We start from the raw sequence: 27,574 nt of genomic DNA on the forward strand, positions 1-27,574 counted from the left end.
AATATTCACTCTGCCATTATGCTAATCAGGTCTGCTCAGCTTGAAGAGGAGACCTTATAATTAGTTGAAAAGGTATAACACATTCACATAAAAAAAAAAAAAGCTATTACAGCGCGCCATCACGTCTGGGATTTTCCAGAAATCATTGAGAGGGGAAGCGAAGCTGCTCGGCTGATGCACACATGAACTGAAGTGGGTGGTAATCAGGTCTGCTGATAATAACCGTGTCTCACTCAAGAAAAAATTTAATTGCTCTTATGCAAAGTTCAGCAGCGTCTCAGTGCTAAATGGTTCTGTCTGACTCATATTTACCAAAAAGAGCAAACAATTGATGATCCCCAAGACTTTTTAGAAAATATTCTGTGTACTGATGAGAAAACAGAGAAACTTGACGGGTGTCCCGCTACATCTGACATTAAAAAAAAATGTTTGTGACTTTGGGTGGAGCAGCAGGAAAATAATCCAAAGCACATCTGAAAATCAAAGGTCACATCAATCTGACTGAGATAGCTTGGAATTATTTCATGCTAGAAAACCTGAAAGTTTGACCACATTTCTCCACACTGATGTAAAACCCTCACTAGGTTTGATAGCTATTGTTAATGCGTGGGGTGGAAGACATTCCCTGTAGCATTAGTCAGTCATTTTGTTTTACTCTGGTTTACATTGTTTTTCGATAACATTAATAGTATGACTTAAAGGCAAAAATCTATTGAACCACTTCAAGCACAAGGATTAAACATAAAAAGTGAGTTGTATAGTTAAAACCTTTCTCTGACATTTTGACTTGGCTTGAATAGTGGAAAGCATAAAAATGGCGCCTTCCCTTTAAACTAAAAAAAAAAATGACAGAAAGCCATTGTGCATAACATAAAAACGAAAGAACTATCAGTTTGAGCTGGTTTAACTCTTTACTTCAAATCAGTCATATTTCCTCTGCAGCTCCACTGCTTAGCCTCTTTTATGGAAGTTCATCGGAATGTCTGGCTTGTTTGGGAAGTTCATGCAGTCCGAGTGAAAAACACACCCTCTGACTGCGTGTGTAGCGAGGTGCCACAGAACGGAGCGGGGTTATAACACCGTGGGTGGAAAATGCTGCTGGTTCTGCTGCAGATGTTGGCGCCTTTATGCGGAGCTGTGCCGCGATGCGACCCGCTGATAAGAGGTAAACTTTCTCATCCTTATTCCAGGCCAGTCTCCGCGCATTTGGACACGACCGGGTTCACGCGTGAGTGAAACGTCCGACAGATGCTTGTTTGGAGACTTTTCATTTTAACAATTTGATTTGAATCCATGCATAATTAATTTCCAATCATTTTAACACACAAGTGCGCTCTTCCAGACGGGCTGTGTGGCGTTTTCGTCTATTAGAGAGCTGCCACAGCAAGAAGAAGGGAATGAAGAGAGTTTACGACCCCGTTTATTGCATTCACATATACCACTATGCCACCTAGCGGTCACTGATCAAATTGATGTGTTTTGCAGGACAGTGCAAGCCAGCAGTGGAAGAAAAACGTAAGTACCCTCCAGCTTGAAGGGAGAAAGTCGTCGTGCACGGACCGTTCGTCATCTTCTCCTCGTTTTTATCGCAGCCCAGAAAGTCGCAGGGATGTTTGAATTTTTAATGACAGCGTCTCGCGCTTCTGATCTTGAAACCAAAATGTACGAAGACACAGGAAAGTTAAAAAAAAAGAAAAAAAAGAAATGAAAATGTCCACCTCTGATGAACAAAAGCAGTTCTACGGGCTTCTTTAAATCACTTGATTTCTGTCACAAACAGGATCATAAATCCCATAACGCCACGGAGTATTAACGGAATCTGATCTGGTTGAGTATTTTTAGATGATCGATGGAGGCATGAAATATTCAGATTCTAATTTCCACAGATAATGGAAATATTTAGGACCAGATGATTGAGGATTAGCACACAGTGACAAATAGAGACGCGCACTGGACCTTTCAAAATAAAACCGACACTAATCTTTATCTTGTCTCTCAGCGGAACTTGAATGCAGCATTTGTCTGACACCAATAATCACTTTGCATATACAAGTATTTTATGGAGTTTACACTAAATTCTCCTTTTAAAGTTGTATTACAATTTAGCTCACTTTAATATGTTTGCACAATGCATGTCGAATTGTGGCAACTGTGCATTATTGATTATTTGTTACGGCCACATATAACAAATTAACTCTGGCTACAAAAGTAGAGAATTAATGGAAAGTTTAGTGGAAGGAAAATATGTGGTGATTTATTGAAGAGTAGGAAGATTTGGAACAAATAGTCGTTCAAGTAATTTCATTTATAGACAAAGATGATTTATGTATAAATCATCATGTGATTTATCGATCCTGGACAGACTGGCGACCTGTCCAGGGTGAGCCCCGCCTCTCGCCCGGAACGTTAGCTGGACATAGACACCAGCACCCCTGTTGACCCCACTAGGTACAAGAGTGTTACAAAATAGATGGATGGATGTATGGATATCCCTAATCAGACTTTTTACTTTCTATCACAGCCAAATGCACAGACATCCTGCTGTCCTACTGCGACGACATGCCCTACACCCGCACCATGTTCCCGAATATCCTCGGCCACGGCACCCACAGGGACGCAGAGACCGGCGTCGAGTACCTCCTCATCAGCGTGGTCGAGCAGCTGCTGGGCGGACAGTGCAACCCCGAGATCCGGATGCTGGGCTGCTCGGTTCTGGCCCCCCGCTGCGAGGGAAACAAGGTGCTGAGGCCCTGCCGCAGCACCTGCGAGGCGGTGCACAAAAGATGCAGTCATGCTTTTGAGGGGATCCAGATGGCCTGGCCGTACTTCCTGGAGTGCGATCGCTTCTTTGTGAGTGACCAGGAGGGATGTTATGACCCGCTGGAGGGTCTCAAAGGTAATAAAAGGATTTAGTATATTTCAGGTACGGCCAGAAGCAAGTTTTAAAGGCTTTTTTTTTGTATTGTGGCTTTTCTGCTTGACAAAGATTGGAAAGAAAATCTTCCACTGCACCTCGTTCGTTTATTTACTTGTGTTCAATTCATGCCACATGAATTGCAGGAACCAAAATAGAAAAACAAGAGTTTGTCTGACTTTTATTATTAGGAAATAATGAAAAAGGGTTGAAGACTCCCACCATAGCTGTGATATAAAGGAAGGTATGGATCCTTTACACGCCTTTACATTAAACTCTCCTTTTAAAGTTGTATTGCATTATGGCTCACTTTAATATGCAATGTTTTCAGCATTTTCAGGACACAGAACAGTTTTTGGGTCTTATCTTGATTGCAGTAGTGTAATGTTATAATAAACAAAACATGCAGTAACATGCTGCCTGACTGAATGTTTTTTTTCACATTCCACTCTCTATGTTGATTGTTTTAGTGCATTTAGATATTTCTAGCTTTAATATTTTTTGTTGTTGTTTTGATTAGTGCGGCTTGCTTGCTTTGCCTGCCACATTTATTATCACACTTTGTAAGAATCAACAAAAAGTCAGAAAACTTTTATTAAATCTTGATTGCAGTAGTGTAATGTTATAATGAAAGATAAAGACATGAAAACATTTATTAACCTTTAAATTGGGTACTTTTCTTAATTGCAGGGACCAAAATAGAAAAACAAGAGTTTGTCTGACATCCATATTAATCTGATAATGTGAGAGAAATGTGAGACTAGGCTACTGCCATGAGATTTATTATGGGATTAAATGGTTCCCTTGGTATTCTGTAAGCAGGTGTGGCAGCTATAGTAATTCAAATATCTTTTTGTTTTAACATGCTGCTGTTGGAGAGCATTTTTTGTATTTCTCATAGATTTTGTATTTTTCTCCACACAGTCTTGTTATCTGCCTGAATCTCTTGTTTTTCAGGTCCAGAAGACCATCACTTCTGGGCCTGTGGATGGTCCAGGCCCAGACCATCACTGGGCCTGGACCATGTGCTGCTTTGTTGTTGTTTCCCCAGATTCAGAGCCAATTAAATGCATTGAAATCTTTGGTTGGAACTAAAACATGCCTAAGAGTGTTGTTGATTTCCTGTTGATTTATCTCATTTTTATTAGTATTGTTTGGCAGTCTCATTAATATGAATTATTGCTCTTTTTTAAACTCCTCTGGTGACAACATCCACTTTTCAAAATGAAAAATATCTTTTTACAAATAATTATTTTCAGGCGGTCAAAGTAGAGTCATAAAATCAGCTCCATCTTCATATGATTGGTGGGAATAGACCTTTGCTCAGCATTTCAAAAGAAAAAGGTGATTTATAGTGTTTTTCTGCTTCCTTCGGGAACAACGCATCTCATTTTACTGCACGATCCAGTTCTATAACCACAAAATGACTGAAGGGTTGAAGCATTTCCTGATGTCTGTGAACGCATCCCAAAAGTTCATAGTCATCTGCTTCACACATGACTCTGAAATGTGGCAGCCAAACACTTCTTGTTATCTTTAGCAAAGAGTTTTTAAGAATCTATGGCTTAGATTAAAACAAATCCTGAGAAAATGGAAATGAATGACCCCACATTAAAATGAGCTACGAATAAAACATGAAAACGACAAGACGATCTCTCCCAGTAGGTTCCAGGGAGGGCAAAAGGCGATCCAGCTGGACGATGTTTTGAGCTGAGTTGATGTGTGTGTTAGCCAGATGTCTTCACTAAACAACTTCATATAAACTTATGCTCTTCTGTGACTCTGTGAGCTGCAGTGATGCCTCTCTTTCAGCACAAAACAAAGATGGGAAAGTAACTCTGTGTGCAGAGTCACCAGCTATTAACAGGTTATGAAGTTAAATGTGTCGAACCTGACCAAAAAAAAGCTCAAACTAAAATTTGTATTGTTGGATTTTTACTGATTTTTGAAACATAGCCGATGTAACCAGTCACTTGGAGCTTAATTCGGACCACATGTGGTTTAAAAGAGGGACAGGTTTCATCTCTTTTGAACACAATAAACCAGAAGACTAAATCAAGCAAATGTTGGTAGCCATTTAACAAACCATAGAGCAGTTTTCTCAAACTCCTTACCTTTGGTAAGCTAACTGTAGCGTCGTACTTTGAGCTCACCTCATGGCAAATAAATGGTCGTTTGCATGCAGTACCTAGCGGACCACTAGGAGGCGCCCGCGGACCACCAGCGGTCCCAGAACCACAGTTTGAGAAAGGCTGCTAAACTAACCTCTAGGGTTAGTTGAAGCTAACTAATATTCAATATAACTTTTTTTTTTTTTAAGCATTAGACGAGACAGCTTGGACAGATAACATCTATCTTAGCAAACCTCCATTTCTGTGACATTTCTTCACAGTGGAGCAAGAAGACGAGGCTGCTCAGAACCTGGAGGTTCCTCAACCTCAACAGGCTGCTGCACAGATCCAGTTCACCTACCACTCCAGCTCCCAGATGATCGACATCCTTAAGAAGACCGAGGATCAATGCTCGGAAATCTCCAGGACATACAGCATTGGCCGCAGCACACAGGGCCGGGAGCTGCTTGTGATCGAGTTCTCATCCAGTCCTGGAGAACATCAGCTACGTGAGAGCAGCTCCGATTCACACACCACTTCTTTTTGTCATATTAATGCTTAATGTTAAATGTTGCCCTACCTAGTCAAGCCTGAGATGAAATTCGTTGGCAACATGCATGGGAACGAACCCCTGGGTGGCCAGCTGCTGATCTACCTGGCTCAGTACCTGTGTTCAGAGTATCTGCAAGGAAACGAGCGCATCCAGACGCTCATCAACAACACCCGCATCCACATCCTGCCCTCCATGAACCCTGACGGATACGAGGTGGCCCTGTCTGGGGACGCTGACAATAACTACGGTGATGAAGAGGTGATGGTTCACAGCATTTCATTCTTGAGAAGGGGGATACGCTTTACTAAACTGCTGTCACGCATTTCCTCAGAAGCTTAAAGAGGCTTTAGTTTCACAATGTGATAGCTGCAAAAATTAACAGAAGTTAATGTTTTCAAGTGACCTCTGGTTATAGTTGAAGTTGCAGCTTCAGTTCTTCACTTATCTTCCACAGGTGAATGTTGAAATCTGCATCCAATAAAGATGTTTAAGACTCGCTACAGTTAAGCTTTGGATTTAACTTTATCAAACAGCAAGGCTGCAGGGAAAGAGTAACAAAGCATAGTTTTATTTCTGAACATTGTTGACTTTCACATCATTCATGTTTTTCAGTTTTCGTCCTTATCTAGGTTGCTTCCCTGAATGTTGAATACAATTAATGCACTCCTTTTGACTGATATTGCCCTTATGACTACAGTGATTTTACTTGTGTTTTAGACAGTTACCACTGTGACATAATCTGACATCATTGCTTTCTTTGGCTGCTTTTTCTCTAATTGTGGAGATGCCATTTGTAAAGTATATCTAAATCCTGACTTTGCCAGGATTTAGACATAAATCCTAACCCTAACCCATTAACTCGCCCGTTAGTCCTGCTCTACAGCTGTTGGCCATTTATTCAGTTCACAGGTCACTATTTTTAACTGTAGCATTCTAACATTGAGGAGAAGTGGCAGGCCAACTAATTTACATAAAGAGCAACCAACTCTCCCACATTGCTTAAGCTCAGATGAACACTCCAGGGAAGATAAAGAGCTAAGGGTTATTTCATTTCAAAAGTTAAATCTTTATGGCAGCATGATGGCAGCATAGTCTAGAAACTCAAGTCAGTTTCCTAAGAACTGTTCACTGAAACATTTCCTGCACATTTAAATACCTGAAAGTAAAATGATCAGTTCTGTTTGTTTTCTAGAAATATATACATATATATAAACAACACCTCTTCTTTCTTAATCTACAGGGTGACAGATATGTCAATGGGAACGTCGGCCGAAACAACGCCCAGAACATCGACCTGAACAGAAACTTTCCTGACCTGACGACCGTCGTTTACAGAAGACGCAGACAGAAGGGCTTCCGTACCGACCACATCCCCATCCCAGACAATTACTGGTTTGGTAAGGTACAGAATGACTCTTCGTTGTCTAAAGGACAAAACTGCCACAAAGTCTTTTTGTTGCTTTGGAGAAGATGAACTGAACTGACATCTGAAAGAGTTTTTAAATGCTGGACATCAGGTTGCACCAGAGACGTATGCAGTGATGAAGTGGATCCGCTCCATCCCGTTTGTTCTCTCTGCCAGCTTCCACAGCGGCGACCTGATGGTCTCCTACCCCTACGATCTGTCCAAACATCCGCGTGGGCAGAACATGTTTTCTCCCACACCTGATGATAAGGTAAACAGGCTCTGTGAATCACAGGCTTTAAAGGTTTCAAAAAATTCTCATGTCAGACAAAGATAACCTATAAATACAAAAAAGTTGTTTTGAAAGGATGATTTAATTTACTAAAGTAACTATCCATCTGGCCTTGTGTGTAGACTACAGTGACCCATATCTTGTTCTTGATATTGATAACAGTCTGAAGTAATTAACCCAAAAAGAAAAAAATACAAAGAAAATATTCTTCCATTCGCATTCCATGTCTAGTTTATTGTTGTGCATTTAAAAGTAAATAAATAAAATCAGAATGGTATTAGTTTTTGCCTTTTATTTTAAAACCCAATATTTGAGTCAAAGAAATACTTTCAAATTTACACTTTTGGTCTGCATGGCAAAAACTTTGGTTCTCAAGATGTTGCTGGTAGAGAGCTAAATTCATAGTCCAATGAGAAATGGGGAGCATTGGTATGTTTACTCAGTTACGTGTGCTTGCGTCACCGTACCTTTTGTTTCTACTTGAATAATTTTATTTTGAAGTAATACTGCTTTTACTTGAGTACAATTTGTGGCTACTCTACCCACCTCTAATTATTTCACTGGCTGAAGGACAAACATTTTAACCAAAAATACACCAGACAAAGACTTACAGTTTTATACAGTAAGTAGTATATATTATCAGTGCTTGCACTTCAACATACTCATTAACTACATTAATAATTTGTTTTTAAAGCCTTAACAAAAAAATAACATGTTTGTTTTTCCTGCCTAAATTTAGATTTGTGTCTGATTTAAAGGTTTTCAAACTTCTCGCAAGAACTTATGCAGATTCAAACACAGCAATGTCCAGAGAATGTGGATCACCCCACGACGGCGGCCAGAAAGGAGTCATTAATGGAGCGCAGTGGGGCAGCATTGCAGGCGGTGAGTAAAAAAACATTCCTAAACATTTGAGGAGGACAATCTGGTGATATGAAACTGTAATTCTGCCTGGAGCCCTGTAGAGGTCACTATAGGACCAGCCATGATGCAGCATGTTTGGGGGGGAAAGAAAGGAGGATTCTGTAAGGTGATTTGATGTTATAAGAAATAAGATTAAAGCAGTTTGTTTGTCTATGATCAGGTATGCAAGACTTCAACTACCTTCACTCCAACTGTTTCGAGGTGACCGTGTCTCTCGGATGTGATAAATTCCCTCCTGAAGAAGAACTCTTCCTCACCTGGCAGGACAACCAAGAAGCTTTGATTGCCTTCATTGAGGCGGTGAGATTTTTCTTTTACAACTTTGGGTAAACCTACTGAACCTGAACTGACCACAGATACATTTGCAGATGCAATCCTTTCATTAGAAATGGACAAAAACGAAACAAAAGGAGGAAAACGTTGATTTTTGTTGTTGTCACTGACCAGGCTCACAGAGGGATCAAAGGGTTTGTAAAAGATGAAGAGGGAAAAGGAATAAAAGGTGCAAGAATATCAGTCAGAGGAATACGGCATGACATCACTACTGGTAAATATACCTGGAGGATACGCAATGTGTTAATGATAAAACACAATATTCATATAGAACCTTCACACATTCTGTCACGTTTCAAATACTAACTTGGAAAATTTTATTAGGATTTTATGTGTTAAATCAACACCATTTGGTAGTTCATTATACGTCATGGTTGGTTTACCATCCCATCCCTACCGCATGATGCTGCCACCGCCGTGTTTTGTGTGACTTTTCTGTCACACTTTACCTTAGATGGTTCAAAGGTTTTGATCTCATCTGTCACCATTTTGTGACCTCTGAAAGTGGTTGACCACGCTGGATTTCATTTAGGAGTATCGTTGTAAAGAAGGCTGAATGCAGAAATCCATGTGTTCCCTTCTTTCCACTTTACAATTACGTACAATTTTGTGTTGGTCTAAACCAGAATATCAAAACAAAATATATTGATGTTTGTGGTAGTGATGTGACAAAATGTGAGAAAGTTCAATGCGAAAGTATTGTTATAAATATTATTTATTCATTTATTTTCAATGAACTCAGAATTTCTTTTGAGTAAAAAGAAATTCTGGCAAATAAGTAAATGCCAGGTGGCCTGTCCACACCTGGAATTTACCTATTTTTATTCTCAACCTTACTTTTAGTTTGGTGGCTATTTCTAACAACTAATTTCATATTTTAACATGTAACATTAATGTTTTAATCGTTTTAAAGCAATTGCACAATATTGCTCCTCTGACTCTGTAAAGGTATTTTGCTCTGAAACTTTATTGTAATCCCTTCATATTAAGTTTTTATAAATTCAGCTTCAAAAGAATCATATCGACCATTTTTGTTCCTGCCCAGCTGAAAATGGAGACTACTGGCGGCTTCTCGTCCCGGGCATCCACATCGTCAGCGCCTCGGCGCCCGGATACGCCCGCGCTATAAAGAAAGTCCATTTGCCGTCTCGGATGCAGTCTGCAGGCCGGGTGGACTTTGTGCTGCAGAAAGCTCCTCCAGACCCCGATATGGAGGAGGAGGAAAACGTCTTGTCCTCGAGCAGCTACAACCGTTTTGACCCGTACAACCAGTACAACCAGTACACCATGATGGCCAACGTGAACCAGCAACTTGAGGAGAGAGCGGAGAAACCCTGGTGGTGGAGCTACTTTGTCTCACTTGGTGGGCCTGTCCCCACCTGGCTGCTGAAACGCCATTAGAGCTTTAAAAAGAGAAAAACAAAGCAGTGAAATTGCTTTTGTTAAATGGGGTAATGCATGCAAATGTACAAGATTAGGCTGTTTTCTTTTACTGAATATTTTTCTAAGCACCTTTACAAGCTTTTGTCTTATAAATAAAATGGCTTTTGGTCATTTGTATAATTCAAAACTTGATTTAATCACAAATATTTGCTCTTTTGTTTTGGTTCTCTACACGACAGACTTTTAAGTCCACCATAGTTTGTGGTTGTAACGTGGCTTTGTTAAAGCAGCTGCCACCAGAGGGCATGAGAGTCTTCTTTTGGACAACGTTACTCCAAACTCTTGCTTTGGTCAACACAAAACAAATCCACTAATTTGCAACTTTTCTCCCATTTGTTAGGGAAATGCGAATTTGCTGTAAGGTAAATAAATAATTCTGATATACTATTACTAATTTTCCTAGCACACGTACCATCAACTAATGATTATAATAAAGTCTTATATGCAGCACTCTCCATGACTAATTCATTATGAACTGAAAGTCATGTGTGTCATTTATATTTTAGGTTCTTTTAGTGTTTGTAGGAAACAAAGTAAGGTTTCTGAGAATAGAAATGAATGAACTCTTGGGTCAAAATCCTGACAGTAAAATCTTATTTTTGACATGAAACGCAACACCTGACATAAAACCACACAAGATAAAGTCTGGTGAATACTATTTGATCTTTGAAAAATAGACTAACAAGACACATAACTAGTCAGTGAACACACACATTTGATTAGCCCTCTAGCAGACAGGAGACTCCCATTTACAAGAAATTAAGTCATTAGTGCTGGCACTGTACCACATAACGCCAATATTCTTTCTTCAGAAATGACTGCAGCTTTATGCAAACTTACATTTCAGTTAGCGGAAGTATGGTAAAGACTTCCCAGTGCCTGTAAATCCGTGTCACCTCTGCTGCATTTAGTGACGTCCCTCATCTTACACTGAAATATAACTGGGTTTTCTGCAAACAGGAAACAGTTTTAAGCTATTTTTCCTTTAGACAGCACAGTCAATTTAAGAATAGTACTGAATATTATTAAAAAAAATATCGGTTAACATATTTTAACGCACATTCCCTTCAATAAATAGAAATATTATTGAAAAGCAATTTTTTTTCAGTTACTCAATTCATTATGTGAAAGACTTTATATAGATTAATTAGCCTTTATTTTTGTTAATTATAATATGTAGCTTTCAGCAAATGTAGCTTCATACAGTGGTGTGGGATAAGATTCAATATCTCAATCAGCATTTGCCACAAGCAAATATGACTCTTGTTCACTCCATCTAAAACAGCCCAAGTTAATCCCCACTCGAGTTCATTCGGTTCATTCCTCTTCACTTCAAATTGACATGACGCCAACCGGCTCCGCCCACATGCGGAAGTAGAGCAAACTTCCGACAAAGTGTTATAATAGCAAAGGCAAAAGGAACTCAATGCGTTGCACGTGTACGTATACTTGTGTATGTGTGTGTATAGATTTATGTATACACTGACTCACCACTAGCGGAACGAGTCAGCGTCTGGCCGGGGGGCGGGGCTAATGACCGGGCCCTTTACACCCAAATAATAAAGCTCATGATAACTTAACTTTACAACATAGACATGCCCGCAACAGCGGAGCTTACAGGTTTCACTACCACAGAGAGCGACTATGTCATTCTGAAATCCATCTGACATGAAGTACAACAAATCAAGAGAACAACAGAAACATCAGGCTACTGGTCACTAATGATGAACCAACACAAATTCAAAGCAGTTCAGAACCACGGATGGGATAGGATCATTTGGACACTTTATCAATGTATTCCCTCAATCATTGACGTCCACACTCCAGTCCGGTGGTAACAGAAGAAAACTATAAATATATGGCTACACTTGACTTTACTGGATGGCTAGCTCGCTGTTACTGTCTCTTACTCTGCGCCCCCTAGAGACCTTTGTTGGAAATTTTGGTTTTTGGAAGGTTGCGACAAAACTTATGCATCCCATTTAAAGAGTGTATCGTAGAAAGAAACACAATGTTCAGTACAGGTAAGGATGCAAGTTATTAATTAATGAGTTAATCTAAAGTTGATTAGATTAAAACAGAAAATTATGGCTATGGTCAAAGTGCAAGAAAAAATACACTGAAAAAAATACCTCTTTGGATGAGCATAAAAAAAATCATGGAAAGGATTTCCACCTGATTACTTTGCTTTATTTCAGCACCATGTAATTCTGTTACTCCTATTTAAAGCAAATGTGTTAAGTCAACTTAATATATTATGGTTATTCTAATTTAAATAAAATGAGTTGTCTCAACTTATTTTATTATGGTTATTCCAATTTAAAGCAAATGTGTTGGCTCAATTTTATTTATTGAGGTTGATTGGACCCAATGTAATTTAAGAGAGCCACCCCAACTAATGTGCAATGCCTTGGACCAAATAATTTACTTGACCAAAATTAACGGCAATTTAGTTGAGACCAACTTTTTTTTTTCTCCAAAGAGTTTTTGCGGCGCTTCGTGTTTTTTTTGGGACAGTAGTCAGATGAGGACATGGCAAAGGTCGCCAGGACCAGGAGTCGATAAGCAATGGGTGGGGGAGGCACCTCGGCATGTTGGTGTGTGCAGATGAGTGCAGACCACTGTAACAGTGGTCTGCACTGTTACAGTGGTCTGCCCTGCAGAGAAAAACAAATATCTATAGTTTAATGTGTAACTAAAACCGCTTTGAAGTTTTCCCAGGTGCAAAACACTTATGTCGTATAATCTCACTCAATAATGTCACTCAAGGACATTCCAATTCCAGATATGAAATCCCTTGAAATTCTGCGCTACTTAGAGTAAACAAACATGGACAACCACGTTGAAGAAGTAACTTTAGTTTGTGGACTTATTTTAACCCTAAAAAGATGTAATCAAAAATTTAAACTTTGGATTAAGAACTGGAGTACATTATTGTTTGTGTTTATAAAAAGAAATGTTTTAAGTCGATTCAGCTGTTTTACTGTATTGGGCCGGCACTGGCCGATACTAAACCTCAGATATCATGTCAGAAGGAAAAAAAGTAGATCAGTACATCCTTAAATTCACTCCTTTATGTTGATCTGTCTCATAAAATTACAATAAAATGCATCGCATTTTGTATGAAAACGGCAAAAAAAATGTGAAAAATCCAAGGGCATGAATATTATTTTAAGTCACTGTGTAATGAGGGGCTGACTTTTAGATCTTATAAACTGTCTTTAGTTGCAGACACGACTCCGGTGGCTGTCCAGGCAGAAGTGACCCTACAGACAAACTTCTTTGCTTCCAGAGACTTCTTGACTCACTTCCTGCCGCTCATCAAACCAGGTACGAACACACAGCTGCATCTGAAGAAGTGAGACACAAGGCTCCTCCTTCACAGGAACTCATTAAAGGTTCAGCTCATGTTCAAATGAGCCAAATTATCTTTAGCTCAGCAGCTAAGGACTTTACTTCCTTGGGTGGAGCTCGTAGAAGTTTTCTGGCCGATCAGCAATCATTAAAAAGCCTGACCTGCAGACTTTCTGCAAATTCTGATTTTGACCGATACCATTTTTTTTTTTGTCAGTAAAGTCGTTAAATATAGCGACTGATTTTCAGACATTTGCGGATGACATGTAAATATCAGCCAACCGCGTTAAATTAAGGAAATCGGAACTGATTTATCTGTGCACCTCTACTTACTGCCTCCCTACTAAGCATTTTAGTAGGGTTCTCTCCATTAACTGTGGTTAATGGAGAGAACGAATCTATTTTGATCTGTTGTAACCTAGTTTGGGCATTCGTTTTAGGACAGGTGGTGAACGTTTTCTCTCTATTTTATGCATTTGCGGTCTATGGAGAGTTGGCGCCCCCTGCCTGCAGCTTAGAAAACAGAGAGTATTTTACCTGCTTTGTGTTGGACTGCATGGCAATTTATACTCATTAAAATGTAGATCATTTCCTGTATTTGATTGGTTGAGAGGTGGCCACTGAAGAAACTAATTAAAAGTCACCAAATATCAATAATTTGAGATCTACTTAGGAACTCCTATTTCTCAAACTCGGTGCTTACCATTTAACCTCCTCAGTTTTCAGATACAAAATCTCAGCAGAAAAATTCAGTAGTCTCACCCTTTCTGTTCCCTTTTTGTGATTAAGGTATTCAGTACCCTTTCTCCCAAGTCTCACTTTTTTGTTTGTTTCTCTACAACTAATGCTCTGCAACTGGATTATAAAAACAAACTTGGTACCTTTACTGTGAAAAAATGTTGCTGTTAAGCAGCCCAGTAAATAAAATAAAAAAGTCATAAAATCAAGCAAGTAAAAGGTAGGAAACATTACAGTGACAACAGTTTAAAAAAAGGAAGTTTTGTACAAGTTATATCCAAAACAACATATTGGAACGATTTAATAAAAACCATGAGGAATTAGTCAGATTTTCCAACCTGTTCTCATTCTCACTTCTTATATTCTTCAGCAATTTAAAAATATTTTTACTGTTCTTGTAAAGCAGTCTCATTTGGCCCTTTAAAATCCCCATAGCAGCAAAGAGCTTCTAATTTCTAAAACGGCTCAACGTCAAGTTCATTTCTGTTTGCTCGTTAGGCAGAAACGGTTTCATAACGGTACGTGAGAGCACGGCTCCTCCAGAGGGTGATAATAAGCCACTTCCTTTGTTACAGAGCCTGAACAAACTTGCCGGGGAGCTCATGAGCCAAAGATAATCAGAGCAGTCGAGCGCAAGGGTGTACAGAATCCCACCAAGCGTTTTCATAGAGAACCCCTCAGCTGAGACGGGAGCGAACCCACTGGGGTTAAAGGTGATTCCACCTTAATAGTACTGGGATATCTAACCACAACATGAGATGAATACAGTAAATCAGATACTTATTCGTGGAAGTCCAGTGCTTCAGAAAGTAACAGGATGACCACAGCTTTACTAGCTAATGGATTTTTGACTTGTGAAGCTTTCTGGTGTTTGATTATATGTCTATCTTCTTTGGGGTTTCTGTGGATGACAGTCAAAGTTTTGTTTTAATCTGACCTCCAGCCTCAGATGAGGAGTCCTGTCTCTGTTTTCTTATTGTTTCACCTGTTATGATGGATTTCTGCTGTGGCCTATTAGCCTTACGACAGAGAATTAAAGTGACAATCTGAGGCAGGATGGCAAAGGTTTCATCTGTCCTGACTAGGTTGAAAAGCATTTGCTGGACAGAAATATAACTGAACGAATGTGTTTTTTTTTTTTGTATTGAACCAGAAGAGATTCAAACTATCTGACTATTATTATCTGTTATGAGGAACATTCTTGCCATTGAGCTTTTTTTCAGTCAAGAGAAAACACCTGACAGTTTGGGTAGAATGGGTTTGATTGGGGACCAAAAGTGCAACATTTGTTAGTTTCAGCTGGTGCGGCTCGCTTCCACAATTTTCAAATAATGTCCAAAGATTAAATTTTTTTGTCGTTGTACAAATATATCGGTCAAGACGGTAACAATTTGAAAGAATACTGAATAACAGTGGAGTGAAGCTGTAAAGAGCTGCAATAAATTTTCAATACGTGCTGGTTATGATTTACAAGTGACAAAAATCTCATGTTTTCAGCTGGAAGGTAGTAAGAGTTGAAAACAAAATAGTTTTTCCTCTGAAGAAAACATCCAGGCCTGATAAAGATGTCCTTAAAAAGGTTTTGGACAAGAACAGCATCTGGAACATCAGCCATAGACTTGAAGTAGGACTATCATGGTCAGGCGTATATAGCAAAGAACTACATTTGTTTAATTCCAGCTTATTTAGAAAAGAAAAATGTACCAATAGATGTTTCTTTCAAATTCCTTTCTGTCTGCAAAAAGTTATTGTCAGCAAATGTTAACATACTTAAAATCAGATCTCTCCTGAAAAAAACAAACAAACCTCCCCTTGTGAGCTGTTCTCAGCAACACACAGTCTAGACACAGCCAAATTCATGGGCAGAATAAAACATAAAGCACCATTGAAATAAGTGTTCTCGATCTTAATGCACATTATTGCTGTGTCCCAGGGATAAAACACTTTAGAGATCAGTCATGAAGAAGAGAAAGCCTTAGGGCTCTTAAGGCTGGGTACATGTTCGTGATGCGCCCAGCTACTTTAGCTGTCATGCAGCAATATATCTCAGAGCCTTTGCTGGGTGCACTGATGCTTGGCTTAAGCCATTTAGCAGCGCCCTGGTTAACTGAAACCGACAAAACTTCTGATTCCAGCCCGATCCTAGAATAACACCCCTGGCGGTTGTGAAGCTGTCTTTGCCCATTTCATCTGGCAAGCTCCCACAAGTGCATTTGAAGCTGACAGAAATACAGAAGAAGATACTTTATGACGTTACCACATTTACCCCAACAATTACGAAACTGGCAACTGCACGAGAAAAAAACCCAACAACCCCAAAACAACTTTAGCCTTTTAGTTTGTAGAATAAAGGGCCAAATGAAAGATGATGGCATTTGGTGATTAGAACAACAACACTGGGTGATGAGATGATTACAGCCGAGCAGCAATGATACCATGGGGCATGAGGAAAGTTAAATGTGCTTGTGACACTCTGCATTAAAGTGTGACACCAAAAGCTAATGCCCCCATCACACTATTGTGTATTTGAGCTTGATTTCAATGGTGTAAAAATACACTATGCCATAGAAAAACAATGTCTTTCTACTATTTTAACACTAAAATTTGATCACCTTGAACCCAGGAAAATCACTTTGATTTACAAAAATGCAACTCAAATATCAAAGCAATGACTCAAAATAACATTGCTTGTTGATGATGATGAATTTATTTCAGACAAACGTAATACTTACACATTCGCAAGTGTAAATGCTACACCCTATTACTTACCACATATACACAATTATATGCAAATACACCGCTTACTTAGTGACTGTGTCTAAAAAGAGGTATGAAGAAGTAGTTAGTCCCACCATTTAGCTCAGATTCTGATTAATTTTACTAATGTTGTTTGAGAGTTGGGTCACTATTAATCTTTTATTTTGAAAAAGTAAAATAAATCAAGACAGTGACGCCACAACAGAAGTAAAGTACCCAGATTGAACGGAGCAGAACGCTGTGAATCCCACACCTTAAATGTAATAAAATATGCCGTACAGAACGTGAGAACACAGAAAGTGACACATGCACACGTCAAAGAAGAGACATGACCTCACATTTTCTGGACTTTCTATCACTTCTGTAGACTTAGACTCATTCTTAAACACATTCTTGTCAGTAAATCAGTATAAATGGCAAACTGGAAAAACTATGACAGCTACTTAAGGTTTTTAGAGTTGTAGCTCTAGAAAGGATGAGATACGGTAAAGAGATTTTGATCCTATGATGATTCCTGTTAAAAAGCATAACACTCTGGACAGAAAACACCAGCTGTCAGTATCTTACCAAGAGTAGACTGCTCTTAAGTGTGCTAAACAAACCTTAAGATTTACTAGAAACTTGAACTAACAGCTAACCAGAAAACAAACCTGTCATCTTTCTGTTACCATGGTTACATTGTGTTCACCATATTCTGTTTTCTTATACAGCTCTCACATGTAACATTACTGGTAATGGACAATGGGTCATTTTGTATAAATACCTATGAGCTATTGCTTTAATAACTTCCAATGCTAACAAAACACAATATGAAGCTCTGTAATGTCTGACGTGTCTGCAGTAGCTCCTCTTAGACCAGAAATACTGCTGCATGTGCCGCCATGTAAATTATTTTTGCTTTATTGACAAGAATAGCCTTTAATTGTGTTTGGAAATGTAACAGGCAGGTTGTTACGGTGGAGAAGCCGATTGAATGAAGAGGCACAGCATTCGGTGTGCTTAGAGACGAGCAGGGCAACAATTAGGTCTGCAAGAAACTAGAATACAGCTACTTTTCCCCGCTAATCTTGGTCCTCTAGATAACAGGATGGTTCAGTGTGTGTAGATTTTGGAGGAGGAGACCGCTGTGTTTTTGTTTTTGTATCGTGTGATGGATGGACATATACAAGAGGTTCAGAAGGTTTCCTATTGCAAATGATATACAGAGTCCTTCTAACCTTTTCAGAGCCTCTCTTCAAAAACGTCAAACAGCTCACCATTTAATTGTGAGGTGGTATGATTGTACCATGATCAAATACATATATCAAGTATATGTGCCACTGATTCTTTATCAATTTTGTGTTCAAATATAAAGTTCAGTTCACATTTAACAGCACACACGTTTTAATGTCATGCCTTAAAATGACTTTTAACCAACAGAGTTCATGTTGAGAAGTGGATATTATTGATCCAAGAATATTGGGGGACATTTTAAGGTAAAAGAAAGTAAATGAAACTCAGATTATTTTTTTTTGGGGTGGGGGAGGTGTTTGCCTTGAAGCACATGAAAATTGTTGGCCACTTTACCTGAATTACAACGTCGACGTAAAAAAAATAAAAATACTGCTTTGGAAACACTTTGTACTATCTATTTCTTCTTGCTCTCAGCAGATACCAAATAACCCTGCAACAAAGCTCCCACGCAATCTGTAAAACAAATGCGGCTCAGAAAGGTCAGTGTTGCCATCACAGCACGCTCATGCTAACAAGTTAATTACAAGTAGTCCTGCGCACATGAACTTTAAGCCTGTATTTATAGTCAAAGGAGCTCTGCGGTTAGGTGCACTGAGCTAATTATGTGATGAAAAATCTCCCGTGGCACGAGGGTAATTTTTCAGTGCTCTTTAAAGATAGTAGAGGATATGGCAGATAACTGCTTGAAGCCCTTGCGAGTCAGCAGCGGCCGAGCTAAATGTGGCAGCAAGTGTCAGGCCAAATCAATACACGCTTCCCAGAATTCCTTTGGTGCTATAATCCAGGCTGCAGTGGGCATTGACCCCGGGGAAGCCTGGGCTCTTGTTTTCTTGCCCTGGTTTCTTCAAAAGGAGCTGCACTTATGGATATGGCAGTACAGAGCATAAGCTAATTACTTAAAAAAATGGACAGAATTTGAGAGCTATAAACTGCTTAACTTACAGATGGAAACCTCACTGTCCCACAGCGGCTCTATGCAACCTTGAATTTCTCCAAAAGGTGTTCACATAAATTGGTCACAACCTCGGCTTAAGAGGTTACAGAAGTTTTACCAGCTGTAATGAACTCTTAATGCGTCCAAAATGTGCGTGTCAAATATTCCCCTCGGCTATAGAGCTCTGGTGAACTATTTCACCTTAGCGGTTCACAATTCTCCCTGGCTTGAACTGCGATTTGCTGATTTCTATCTGTGGTGGAGGGCCCCCAGTCTCTTCCAGCTGATTTCACTGATCCCATTAAGTCGTAATCTTCTATTATTTGCCTTAAAATAACGAGAGATAATTCTGGCATCGCGGTAATCAGCCGTGAAATTGAGGACTCTAACTGGATTTCACAGTGGCCAGCGCACAGTGGAGCAGTCCAACAATTAACATATTTGTGTAAAAATACACAATTCTCTAACATATCCATGCCTTTACGGATCCATTTCTATCTGCTCGACATTTTTATAAGTAGTTTCCGAAAACATTTCCACAAATATTCAGCTCTTGAGCCTCCCCTCCTCCAGTTGCTCTCCAGGACTAAGAGGGTTTCCAGAGCATCACATCTCCCCCTGTAAGCCGCCCTCGCTTTCTTAACCCAGGAGCGAGTCATTAAAAATGTAAAATTATCGTCTCTAAAGTGGAACATGATTCAGTCCTGCGCTCAGGAGGCAGTGAAGCACGAAGCTCGCATATGAAATGCATTTGGTCATCCCCCCCTGGCTAACGGGGAAGTAAAAGGTGCACTGAGTGTAACGAGAGCAGATTGCAGATTCTTTATTTAGGGAGTTATTGTAGACACAGAGTCGGGGGGGGAAATCCTTCCTGCTCGATTGAGGCTGTTGGTGGAGGGCGAAAGCTTTGATCTCGTGGGGAAACGGTCAGTTTTACTTGCTTGAAACATGAAGTAAAATCAGCTCTGTAGAAATGTAAATACGTTAGAAATTTATGTTGCTGTTTTTTTTTTTTTTGTTTTTTTTGCTGATTCAACTGCTCAGAAAAAATAAAATATTTTCTTTACTCTCAATTTATGTTGCATGTAATAATATAGATGTCTAGATTACATTTCCATGTAAAAAACGGAGGACTTTGACTCTCATTCTTGAGTATGAAATCTAGAAGTTTCCACTAATTTTAACTGATGTCAGTGTATTACATGTTCAGATCGTGCAAGTAGAAAGGTATTGTAGTCCCTTCAGTTACTTTATTAGCCTGCTGGGTATCTATTGTAGAGGACGGACTTTTGTAACTTTCCAAACAAAGTGTGAGCAGTAAGTAAGAAGAGCAGCCGGGTGGATTCTGAAAGAAACATTTTACAAGCGTGTGGTTGAATATTAACACAGAGCGACTACTTATTACAAAATGTGACGTGCATATTAAAATCTGCAAGAGTTGGAGTTGTATGTTATACTTCCACAGCCCATGATACTTTGCTTGTGACTTCTGGTCCAGCATATTAGACATAAACAAACTGACTTTTGTAGAGTAAATTTGGGATTACTTACCAAGTGACATACCAAGAAGAATATAGTGACATCTTTATCCTTCATAGACTGACGATCTGAAGAAATCATACCAAACATGCAATTCTACTAGAACAGACACAAAAATAACATTTTATTCAATCACAATATAGTTTCTGTGCTTTACTTAAAGCTCATTTGTTGAATATTTACTTACTTTTAAGAGGCGAATTTCTCCTGAAGGGAAAGAATGCCATCACAGATAAAAACTCTGGAAATTCATCAAATAATGAAAATTATTGTGAGTCACAAAAGGATGTAGTTATCTTATGTTTCTTGAGCATAAATCATACTGGCTCTATCTAGTAATCATGATTCACGTCAGAAGTTGATATTTCTTCTTTGCTAATTGATTTTAGCCCAACAGCAGTGATGGGAAATATTCTCCTCTGGTTTTTTGTTGACAATGTAAATGAATCGGGATTTGATGGCGACTTCAAGCTTAGACGTTGCATTGGACTCACTGCCTTTACTGTTTGGTAACTAATGGAAAATAACCAAATGGTCACAGGAATCACGCTAAAATGACAAGTTGGGTTTGTTTGACTGAAAGTGCAGCGACGTACACTCATACTTTCATTAGCCATGAAAGTATGAGTGTACGATCTAGATTAGAAATCTGATTAATATGAACATTTCAGTTTGAAATGTCAAAGCAAGAACTTGCAAATGCAACAAATAAGGTTTAAGTTCAACTCGAGTCAATCTAATGTTGGTAAATCAATGTTAAGATGACCAAAGCCCATTTTAGTCCTAAATTTAAAATATTTAAATAATACACGACATTTATGACACTATTATGTTGCAGAAAACATTCAGACCGAAGTTTCTGAGAGTAAACACTCGACTTGAGTTAATCTCTTTCTTTGTCTTATTTAGTAAAAGTTTCTATTTGTAGCCTCCATAATTTCACAGCTTCCCAAATCTCCTACTGCGAAGCTTTAAGGGCACAAAACATTTCCTCTTCTTGTCATCATCAATCATAATTAGGCAACAATTTCGTCACCTTGGATCAATTTGTGCCATTGAGATCAAACAGTGGTGTTAACAGGCACCCGGGTTGCTCCAAAGTTAATCTGTATCATGTGTTATGAGCGCTGATCTTCCACGGCACAAGTCGGCTCGTGTGCTGTATCGCGTTTCGCCGCGGCATTATCTCCCTACAGCTAAAATGGAAAATGCACTCGAGTTTATTTTTCACATGCACTGATATCAGCTGAATAAGATGTTGAACTCTATCCATTACTGTCCAGAGCAAAACAGATCGTCACTGGTTTTAGTCTTAGATATTTAAACCAGTAATTTTAATGGGGGAGCTGGGGTTCTGGTCTTCAGATTCTGCTTGGAAAAAAGTTCTGCGAATCCTCCCAACTATTTCCCAGTTTATGTAAACTTTATTGAACTTGACCATAAAGTCAAGGTGCTTCAAGAGCACGACGGCGTTATACCTGGAAGGTGTAACCTTATAGTGTTGAGAAATAGTGTAAGAAACGGACGTCTCCAGATGAAAGCTCGAGAGCGGAGCATTGTTCCTTACATAATCTGTTTGTAGTTAGCAGGAGGCGGTTGTTTTTTATCCCCTTGTACTGTAGCTTAAGCACTTGTCACTTTAAACTAGAGTGATCTGAAATTTTGCTGGGTGATTGCAGAGAATGCTAATGCCCTCAGAGTTGTATCCTGTGGCCGTTTAGGCTCAAATCAAACCCAGACAGACGCACAAAGAAGCGGGGCTGAAGCGCCGTTTCCCCCTAAGACGGCTGCTAATGAAATCCTTCAACAAGTTTCTTGAGATCACAGAGCTGGGATCATGAAAATTAGGTTATTTTTTAATTGTGAACTCTTAACCTTAAGAAAATCTACATTGCACAGATAGAAGGTAGATATCTTAATGGCACAAAATCATGTTCTCAAGAATAATTGCTAATTGTTGTAGGAGTAAGATTCTGAAGTTTTTAGGAGTTTATTTTCTGTTTCAGGGCTTGTATGAAAAGGAGTGGAATCTGGGTCAATATTTGAGAGCGCAGGATTCAGATCAGTTGTTCACAAACAAAACAAAAAGAAACAGATTAAGAAAACGGTTACATCTAAGTTACTAACATATAGATCAGAATTGAGCTCGTTCTGATTTCTTTTTTGGAGGATACAAAATCAGCTCTGACAGCAGTTTTTGTAACTTTTATGTCGCTACTGTTTATCTTAAGAGCACAAGATAAATAATATGAATGTGAGAGAACAGTGCAGATATCCAGATATATGCTGATGATGCTGTTTTTATATTTAATAGTTAGCAAGGGCATGGCATCAGTTTGAGCACAAGTGTCTATTAACTTAGTCATAGTGGGAAATGCCATGTCTCAAGCTAAATGTACTCTAACCTTGTTTCTCCTCCACGGAGGAAAAACAAGGTTTTGTCAATCCTTGTTTCTGTTATTAAGAATAACAGAAACCTTGTCAATCCTTGACAAAATTTAACTGACTCATGCTGTGAATATTTTCAAGCATTTGTTGTTATAATTTATGTAAACAGCACCTACAACAAGAAAGCCCCAAAAGATTAAATTAGTCGGATTAAAATCTTGGATTTGGAGCCTAAAATCAAATCTTTGTCTTTTTCTTGAGAAGCTGTAGAGTTGGAGTTGACCTCCAGCTGGTTTTATTTCATATTTAAACTGAACTCCTTCTTAAAAAGGTTGAGAGGAATTCAAGAGAGATTACCACCATGTCTAGATTTATTTTAAAACATTTGACAATAATAGATTTTCTTTTTATGTACTATTTGGTCCTACTAAGTATTTTGTATTTGCATTATAAAGTAATAATACGATTTTTAATGTGTGTAACCAAAAACCCAACTAGGTATAATCGCAGTAAACAACTTAGGGCACAAATGTTGGCATCCAGTCCTTTATAATTGTTTGCTCACAAATGAAATGCAGCATTGGTCAGTAAATATTAATGAGTTTGGTCGATGTTTGCACAGCAGAGCTTGAAAATGTGGAAGGCATCAGCTTGACAGTCTTTTACAGTGGGGTTAACGCGTACAGCAGAAAACATTCGCATCGGCTCTCGGCGAAAAATCTGTCAGAGCAGCTTTGGTGTTTCACAGCTCAGAGGAAACACGATACATTTTATGCACTTGATTGTCACTGGTTATCAGGATCACTGTAATTTCCAAAAACACTGACACGCACACTAGCAGTGTGATTATATTTCTTTCCATCATAAAACCATTAAGAAAATAATTTTACCAAACAAGAATGTCCCTTTTTCCCGCCCCCCCCCCACTAAATATTTTCGTGATCTGTGGGCGTTTCGCTATTAAACTCTTGTCGACGTGTGTCTCAACGAGGCAGCTTTTGGTGTTTTTTTCTGTGACTCTCTGCTTATTTTCAAATGACAAACAGGTTTCTAATTTCCAAATGTGTGGGTGTTTAATGAGGCCTGAGACATTTTATTCTCCAGCTATAATGCCGTCCACAACATCGTGCACGGCTGAGTGTAATCATGCAACGCTATCTGGCACAGACGCTCTTTGGCAGCAATGAGGCAAAAACCTGCAGCCCAGAACTGCTCCACTTAAAGGAGGCTGATGTGAGCGGAGCAGACAGGCGAGAGTGGAGTTCCCTGCAGTCATGCAAAATGCAAGAGAGATATGACTTTATTACAGCTCCCTAATGGTGACATAACAATCTGTTCAGCCACTTCCCTTCCAATCTCCGAGCATTTTGAGAGAGCGCTTCAGACGACAAGATAGGAGAGAGGTGGACAGAATTGCGGATTGAATTGTTTTCTATTTATTTTTGCTTGTTCTAAATGTCATGTGTGCTGCATATAAGAATAAAATGTAAAATACACACATAAATCATCTACGTTCACTCACTGGGCAGTTATTAAGTGCACCTTTTTGTTCCTTGTTAATAAAAAAAGGCTGATCAGCTGATCAACATGGCAAAGCTGATCAGCTTTGCCATGTTGGAACCTCAAAGCTTCCAGGGATCTAAGAGTGGTAAAGACGACTTTAGTGACTTTCAATGTGGCCTGGTTGTTGGTGCCTGGCGTTGTTATTATTCTAGAAACTGCTGATTTAAAGGGATTTTCATGCACAAACATCTCGTGGGCTTACGGAAAACGGTCCAAAAAGAGGTAAAATATCCGTAGAGCAGCAGAAGACCCCACTGGATGCCACCACTGTCAGCTAAAATCAGGAAACTGGAGCTACTGTTTGCACAAGCTCACTTACAGGTGAGTAATAACACTCTGGGAAGACGTTGTCTGGTCTAGCGCCGACTTTCAGGTGGTAAGCTCAAAAATTAGCACAAACGACATTAAACCATGCATCTCGTCTTGTTTCAGCCACTCAGGTTGCTGGTGGTACTGTAATGGTGTGGAGGATTTATTTTCTTTGCCCACTTTGGATCCTTCATTGCCAAACGAGCAAAATTAAAACATCACAGCTTACCTGAATGTTGTTGCTGACCAAGTCCCTCTGTTCATGTCTTAAAGCTCCAGTCATCACAAATGGTTGTTTTTAAGATGGAGGGGGCTGGGGGGGTGATTACTCTGGAGATTTACAGTAATTGTGCGATGCTAGCATTCTAACATGGGCCAAAATCTACAGCTATGGCAGGAAGAAGGTCATTTTGAACATAAATGCGGGTCCAATTCTGAACAAGCAAATTGTTAAAGTTTCCGGTGATTGTATGTGGATTCAAAACATGGATGTACAGCTCTGAGGTTGGATTCTCTTTTTTTGGGGTGTTTTAGTTGTTCTTGGGTCCGTCTGGTCCCACAGGTATGGTCTCTGTAACCTGATATTTTGGTAAAATATTGAACAATTCAAGCATTAGCCAGTTGCACAGTTGTAAAGATTTTATTCCATAATGTTTTGTTTAATAAATGTCTATTTATCTAAGGATGGAGGGTGAAGTCTACACCTCTTACAGTACAGTGTTCAGACCAAAGTTCAGGAAATTCCCAAACTAACCTTCAGAGAAATAATTTTTCCATCTTGTCATTTTTGCAGTATCGGTTCTTTTGTGTCGGACTCTTCCTACCAACCACACATCATTTCCTTCTCGTCTGGAGAACCTCTTGTACTCGCATTGACATTCAGTGAATGAATAAATATGATTGTAATAAATAATATCTAACAGCAGGAGGTCACTGAGTTATTTTGGTTTTATCCATAATTATAATCTGACGTCTTTCACTGAAGTATAATCAGAACCACAGTCATCGGAAACCAGGAAATTGGGTGAAATGCATAAAAGTAGGGAAAATAATACAAAGTGAAATTGTTAAAATGATTTTAGCATTTTTATGTTTATTTAGCGACGTAATTAATCAGAATTCTCAACAGTTAAGCAATAATAACAATAAATTGGAGGGAAATGCTTCAGTTATAGAAATGTAGGTAACTAATGGATATGAAGTGTCAGTGTGAACTGAGAGAATTAATCAGCAGCCCTTGTAATGCAGGACTTTGCTTAAAAACAAAGTCGTAAAGTTTTTTATTTCTGAAAAAAAAATCTTGCTTTCAATTATGTTGACTTGGCTAATATTATTCCCAATAATATTTTGGGAATCATCGTCAATCTCCTTAAGTAACCATTAAAATGATGATGCGAGTCACAGGCTAGATGCCTGTTGCTGTTTGAAAGGTGTGAATATTTTTGCAACGCACTGATATCATCTGTTCAGACTCGTTCTGGTGATAAACACCGATGCTTTTCAGGGCAACGTTAACTGCATGACCGCCGTTTGATGCAAGACATGCATGTTTAATAACAAGCAATTTGCAACAATCTATTTGAGGATTTGGGAAATAAATAAAATAAACTCTAACTTTCAGTTTCGTCCTTTCCAGGGTTTGAGGAAGTTTAGATGTAAATAATATATAGCTGAAAGCATCTCGCACTCTCAGTGCTGCATCTCCTCCTGAACACCAGGGGACATGATGGCCATTAGGCACAGGTTTTTACCAGGAGTTGTTTGGTTTCAGAACAAACATCCTGTCAGGTCACTTCACCTCTCACCTGTTTTTAAGAGCACTTTGCTCTGCGAACAAAATTAAAGTGGGATACTCCTTCAGCGAACTCCTTTAGTCTTAATCTTCTGATAAAAACCCTGGTAACTTTGTGATGGTTGACAGACAGGCTTGACTCTGCTGTGTTGCTGCTGATCAACTATTTCATGTTGCCTTACTTTAATTTGCATAGTCATGATTATATCCATACCATGATACATTTCTGCCTGTGTTTAGTTTGTGTTCTCACTCCACATCTCTCACCACTATTCATGCAAAGACTCTCTTAGCCTTTTTCAGCCCACCTGGGCCATGCTTAGATGTTCCTCTCTCTCACCTGTGTACAGCTCTCCATCACCTCTCTCCAGTCTTTGCCAGATTATAAACAACCTTGTACCTGTAGATGTTTAGTGATTTTCTCTTTCTCCAGTTTGTCTTCCACTTACATATCAAGTTCAAGTTAATCTCGCGTTGCCTACGAGAGATCTCAACTGCCTTTTGGATATCTGGATATCGACCCGTCCTCTAATTCGTCGGCACCTGTTCACCTACAATCCTTTTGCGCCAGCTGACATCTGCTTTTCTGGGTTTGACATTGCTTGTTTGTTGTCTGTGTATCTTGATTTTGGATTGGTGCTTGCTTCAAATGCAGAGTCTCTCAGTGCTCTGAACTGTGTATTTGGAGTACGTCTCCTGCCTCCATCGCTGACAGCTGTCATTGTCAGGATCTGCTGCACTATTGGAGTAGTCCCCTAAAGACTGGAGGGAAGTGGAGTGCTGAAAAAGTCCCATGTGGTCAAACTGTGCCATTCTCTCTCCGACACCACCGTCCCTTTCCACAGCCGAGTCATGAGTTGTGTGCCCTGGCTTCTCTTCAATAAACCAATTCTTCTTGCATGTGTGCCCTGTGTAGTGGCTCTGGAAGAGTTCAAGCCGCACTGGGAACAAGCTCCAGTTTGGTCTGAGGATACAGGTTCTTTCTTTGGGAC

General features: G+C 39.3%; 1 protein-coding gene across 1 annotated transcript; it reads left to right on the top strand.

Moving 5' to 3' along the window:
- The first annotated feature begins 918 nt into the window (after positions 1 to 918).
- Positions 919 to 10,425, top strand: LOC122819972 (carboxypeptidase Z-like). The gene is made up of 11 exons (XM_044097071.1): positions 919 to 1,165; positions 1,486 to 1,515; positions 2,522 to 2,896; positions 5,307 to 5,534; positions 5,610 to 5,836; positions 6,819 to 6,980; positions 7,096 to 7,254; positions 8,034 to 8,160; positions 8,360 to 8,499; positions 8,647 to 8,746; positions 9,578 to 10,425. Exons 1-11 carry the CDS (start codon positions 1,093 to 1,095, stop codon positions 9,931 to 9,933), a joined length of 1,977 nt encoding a protein of 658 aa, XP_043953006.1. The 5' UTR covers positions 919 to 1,092; the 3' UTR covers positions 9,934 to 10,425.
- The last annotated feature ends 17,149 nt before the right edge of the window (positions 10,426 to 27,574 follow it).

Source organism: Gambusia affinis, linkage group LG18 (genome assembly GCF_019740435.1).
Source record: "Gambusia affinis linkage group LG18, SWU_Gaff_1.0, whole genome shotgun sequence".
In the NCBI taxonomy this organism is placed as follows: Eukaryota; Metazoa; Chordata; class Actinopteri; order Cyprinodontiformes; family Poeciliidae; genus Gambusia; species Gambusia affinis.

Coding starts and splice junctions, on each gene's coding strand:
- LOC122819972 (XM_044097071.1), top strand. CDS start 1,093: ATGCTGCTGGTTCTGCTGCAGATGTTGGCGCCTTTATGCGGAGCTGTG. Junction 1,166..1,485: donor ATGCGACCCGCTGATAAGAG/GTAAACTTTCTC, acceptor TGTGTTTTGCAG/GACAGTGCAAGCCAGCAGTG. Junction 8,500..8,646: donor TGATTGCCTTCATTGAGGCG/GTGAGATTTTTC, acceptor GTCACTGACCAG/GCTCACAGAGGGATCAAAGG.